The sequence below is a fragment of the Zea mays genome, chromosome 1, assembly GCF_902167145.1.
Source record: "Zea mays cultivar B73 chromosome 1, Zm-B73-REFERENCE-NAM-5.0, whole genome shotgun sequence".
Classification (NCBI taxonomy): Eukaryota; Viridiplantae; Streptophyta; class Magnoliopsida; order Poales; family Poaceae; genus Zea; species Zea mays.
Window position 1 is genome coordinate 289,684,460 of NC_050096.1, and position 4,952 is coordinate 289,689,411.

The 4,952-nt window shown below is 43.4% G+C and overlaps 1 protein-coding gene across 2 annotated transcripts; it reads left to right on the top strand.

Moving 5' to 3' along the window:
* The first annotated feature begins 2,903 nt into the window (after window positions 1-2,903).
* On the top strand, window positions 2,904-4,688 carry LOC100194221 (dolichol-phosphate mannosyltransferase-related). Of its 2 annotated transcripts, XM_008664065.4 has the most exons (4): window positions 2,904-3,182; window positions 3,746-3,866; window positions 3,954-4,061; window positions 4,257-4,688. In XM_008664065.4, the coding sequence occupies exons 2-4, from the start codon at window positions 3,765-3,767 to the stop codon at window positions 4,314-4,316; spliced, it is 270 nt and encodes an 89-aa protein (XP_008662287.1). In that variant the 5' UTR covers window positions 2,904-3,182; window positions 3,746-3,764; the 3' UTR covers window positions 4,317-4,688. The 2 variants fall into 2 exon arrangements, with proteins under 2 accessions (XP_008662287.1, NP_001132734.1); NM_001139262.1 differs by having other exon boundaries at window positions 3,016-3,866; window positions 4,257-4,579.
* The last annotated feature ends 264 nt before the right edge of the window (window positions 4,689-4,952 follow it).

The window sequence follows — 4,952 nt, forward strand, 5'->3', positions numbered from 1 at the left end:
ACCTACATGGTTGTCTGAGGTCCGTTGGACAAGGACAACTGTAGGTGGGCCTAATGACTTGGGAGGTTCTGCCACAGTATAGATCTCCCTCCACCCAAAAGCTACCACAAATCAAATCAATCCGAGAACTGATATATACTTGAGAAACACCTCCCCTATTGTACTTTTAGTAAGGCTAACTCGTACTAGCTTCCCTAATTAATTAGCCAAGTCCAGAGCCATAATAGTCCTTATGGCTGTACTGTTTTCGAGGTTGTCATTCCATGTTTCAATTATACATAGTGATCTTGTAAATAACATACAATAGCAATAAAACAATATCCACACAAATAAAATAATATCCATCTTTCATATATAACATTATCCCATAAACCAAGTAAAACACTAGCATGTCTACCCAATAATAAGTAAACCAGGTGTCAATAAGGTACAAGGGAAACAAAACTAGGCATCACCTAATAGGTCCCATTGAAAGTCGCCTAGAGGGGGTGAATAGGCGTAATCTAAAATGTACAACTTTAAACACACACTAAGCCGGGGGTTAGCGTTAGAACTAAAAATAAGTCCGGGAGAGAGGGAAACAAATCAACCAAGAAATAATGCGAGTGAACACGATGATTTGTTTTACCGAGGTTCAGTTCCAAAGAACCTAGTCCTTGTTGAGGAGGTCACAAAGACCGGGTCTATTCCAACCCTTTCCCTCTCTCAAACGGTCACTTAGACCGAGTGAGCTTTCTTCCTTATTCTCACGGGTCACTAAGACCCCGCAAGGACCACCACACACTTGGTGTATCTTGCCTCGCTTACAAAGCACTTGAGAATAAGAATGGGAAAAGAAGAAAGGCAATCCAAGCGGCAAGAACTCAAATGAACACAAAAATCTCTCTCACAAACCACTACGTGTTTGGAGTGAATTTGGGACTTGGAGAGGATTTGATCTTTTGTATTGTGTCTTGGAGTGAATGCTAGAGCTCTTGTATTGAATGTGATGTTCAGAAAACTTGGATGCTTGGAGTTGTGGTGGTTGGGAGGTATTTATAGCCCTCAACCACCAAAGTAGCCGTTGGGGAGGCTGATGTCGATGGGTCCGGTGCGCCACCGGACAGGCACTGTTCCCTGTCCGGTGCGCCGCCATGTCACCCTACCGTTAGGGTTCTGGAGGAGTCGACCATTGGCGTTGTTGTCTTCTTGTGGCACCGGATAGTCTGGTGGTGCACCGGACGGTCCGGTGCCGCTCTGACTCGCTGCTCTGACTTTTGCCGCGACACTGTAGCGCTGTCAGAGTCGACCATTGCGTGCAGGTAGCCGTTACCCCGCTGGCTCACCGGACAGTCCGGTGAATTATAGTGGAGCGTGCCTGCGTTTTTCCCGAGAGTGGCTGGTTGAACCCTGTACGGACCTGGTGCACCGGACACTGTCCGGTGGCACACCGGACAGTCCGGTGCGCCAGTCCACAACATACTCAAGTCCTTTTTGCTCCTTTTGAATTGGGTCCCTAACTTGAATATTTATTGGTTTGTGTTGAACCTTATGCACCTGTAATACATGAATTCTAAAGCAAACTAGTTAGTCTAATTATTTGTGTTGGACATTCAACCACCAAAATTAATCGTAGAAAAAGGTTAACCCTATTTCCCTTTCACCCATCAATTTAACCTAACAATGCAATGTATATGTGATAACATAATAGTAAATATTATATAGATCAAAAAATGTAATTAGGGACATAACTTGCCTTTTAAAGCAAGATCCTCCTACCTAGAGTCTTCACAATCTTGGTATTCCGATTGCTCTACCGAGAATTTCTTGATAGTGATTTTATGGAATAGGCCACGATAACAAGATTGGAAGGTAAAGTGCACAATAACATAATATTTAGACTTGTTCGAACTCTCATCGTAAGATAATACCCTACATCCAGTGTTGTCCAGCTAGTGTTTTAGTGGCTATTGATCTGTTGTGTTATGGTCTACGCTATCGGGGGCTCCCCCGCCACTCCTTTTATAATCCAAGGAGAGGAGCAGTTACAAGGGTGAACACGGGTAGGTTACATGATAGGTCTAATCTGGTAACCTAGTCGTACAAAAAATCCAACTCTCTATAATTACAAGTGTGCCTTCCTTATATGTTAAGATCTTGCCCAATCCGCTTAGGACTCTATCTTATATGTTGAGATTTTGTCCTATCTATTTAGGACTCTGGCTTGTCTCTCCTATTCTAATAATATATTTGCCATATTTATACTTCGGAGTTCTCTTTATATTAAACATCTTAATAATCATGACAACTGAGTCCAAGGACTCTAGATAGGAGACGACTCCGATGAGTGAGCCCCACATGCTAGTCAGTGCGATTGAGAGTCCACACGTGCAAACACTATCCTAAGGAAAAAAAACAGATTCGCTACTCCTTGGACCTGGTTCGACGCGGGTGTGGAGAAAGTGGGTCGCCCACTAAGGTTTAGAATTTATCGTCGAAATATTTATTTTCTTGTTTATTTTAAAGACTTCAAATGAATCAAGGGTTAGGCCCCTCCCCACATCTCCTGTCTCCCTTTTTTAGGAAAGTTGAGGGTTGGTTTTCATTATTTCTCATGCTGGAGTTTGTATTTACAAATGAGCTTTTAGAACTACAAATGTTTCTTAATCATTATTTTACAAGAATCTTGACTATGTAATTACTAATGGAAGTTACTAACATTCAATACACACCCAACACATAACTTAAAGCATCGGGTACACATTGAATTATGTGATGGTATGTCAAAAGATGATAGAAAGAAAAAGGAAAAAGGAAAATAAATGAAAAAAGAAGAAGAAAAAGAAAAGAAAATGATTAGTATGGACTTTTATTCAGTGGCCCATCTAAAAGCCCATCAATCAGCACAAACCCAAGTTCCACAAGACCCACACGTTTCTTTACTTTCAAGTCTCAACCTTTTCACTGATCCAGCGAAGGCATACTGCCGCCGCCGTTTCTGCATCTCCCATCTTCGCAACGCCGGCGCTCCATCTTGCGCTCCCTCCCTCACTCGCTCTCGGTACGCAGGCGGCGGCGGCGGCGGCGGTGGCGGCTCTCAGATTCGGGCTCTCAGCGACGGCGTCAGCAGCTTCCACTCCCGCCTCTCGCCAGTTGCCTCGCGCCCTCGCCTCCGGTCCTCCGCACACCGCCGGTTACCCTTCGTGCGTGCCTCTCTCTCTCTCCTCCCGCCTCCGGTGGATCGTCAACGGCGCCCAGCCCCGGCGGCTGCGCCGCGCGCGGCCTGAGGGCAGCGGGAGCCAGCAACCGCTGCCCCACCAAGGCGGTCGCGCCGCTTTGGGAGCGCATATGCCCCAAAGCGAAAGCAAAACGTTACCCGTTCGCTTAGCGCTTCAGCGTGCGCTTACCGCCGCTTGTTGAACCCTGCTCATTCTCAAAGGTCTATACAGTTTGCCCAGCAATCAATCTAGAGTACCTGTGTTCAACCAAACCCACCAGCAGCAGCATGAAGATGGCCCAAAATCAACCTTTATAACGGCTTATATGTTAGGATCTATGTTTTGGAGAAATTTGCAATTTCGCCACCTAGAGTGTTGCTCTCTTGCTATTATGCCATGCCACCTGTGTCTATGATCTGTGGACCTGTCTGTCTATGATTTGTGGATCCGATGGCAAATTAGCGATGCCCAGCGTTTTGAGTGGAAAAATTGCAAATGCCTCTATGTTTTGCTTTTCATCTTGTTATTTTTTTTCTTTTTTATGACAGTAAAACACCTCATCCCCAAATGAAGCACATATTCAAGATTGCTGCAATACTGGTAGCAATCTCTGCTATCTGGATTGCTCTCCTTGAAACCTCCACTGTTCCTCGAAGTTATACTTGGCTGGTCAGTGTCACTGATTTTTGCTAGTAAATATCTTAAAAAATAGTGTGAAGTAGTAGTTCGTTTATGAATTGGTTATTTCTGTTTCAGCTTCCCATCTACTTGGTAGTGGCTCTTGGATGCTATGGCCTTTTTATGGTTGGATTTGGACTTATGTTCTTCCCAACTTGTCCTCGAGAAGCTGTACTACTGCAACAGGTTAGCTATTTTAATGTGAGGCTAAACTGCAGAACCCTCGAAACTTCTTGAGCTGTATTTGCAGTACATCTCATGGATCATACAGATCATGACAAAGAAATCAATGCCAAATGATATTCTTTTTTTTTGGGGGCTGTTTGAGTATGATCATACCCTGGTTTATTCTCATTTGTCCAAGATTGGCGTATTATGCAGGATATTGTGGAGGCAAAGGAATTCTTAGGAAAGAGGGGTGTTGATGTGGGCTCTGAGTGAGATCAATTTTAAGTGGTTGACATACATGTCTGTTTTGAAGGATCACCATTCTGTTCCTTGGAATAGGTTGCTTTTTTGGGTACTGTAGATAGGAAACATATAATTCCACTATGTTCAGCTATTACTAACACGGTTTTTGTGAGTTGGCATGTTATAGTTCTGCTTTTGTCAATGATGGGGCTCACATTGACTTGCCGGTGTTTTTCAAGTTTTAAAGACTGAACTGTTCTAGGAATATTTGGTTTCTATCTTGATTTCCCGTCAGTGGACCATTTACCAATTCTGCTGTTCAGTATGTCACCTTATGCGTTATGACATCACTTGTACTCGCAAGTCCCTTCGAGGATTCAGTGTTTGAATTTCTCTGCAGTACTTGCAAAGTTTCTTTCATTCAATATGGCATGTTACAAACTACAGTTAACAGATATTCTGATCTTTTTAATGCCATAATTGCTAACAATGAGCTCATTGACATCAGAATGTCAGGTGGTAAATATACTTGCTCAACTAATAAAAGGTTTTATACCCTTGAAAAGCTAGATCGAAGCCTGATGACTAAGAGCCGGTAAGATTTATATCCTAGAGTGCTGTGCTATAAAATGCCAAGGGAAATTTTGACTGAAAGGCTATCCAATC

Excerpts from the sequence above, each read along its gene's own strand:
- LOC100194221 (NM_001139262.1), top strand. The coding sequence starts at position 3,693 with ATGCCTCTATGTTTTGCTTTTCATCTTGTTATTTTTTTTCTTTTTTAT. Across the intron at positions 3,867-3,953 it reads CTCGAAGTTATACTTGGCTG|CTTCCCATCTACTTGGTAGT; the intron begins GTCAGTGTCACT and ends TTTCTGTTTCAG. Across the intron at positions 4,062-4,256 it reads AAGCTGTACTACTGCAACAG|GATATTGTGGAGGCAAAGGA; the intron begins GTTAGCTATTTT and ends CGTATTATGCAG.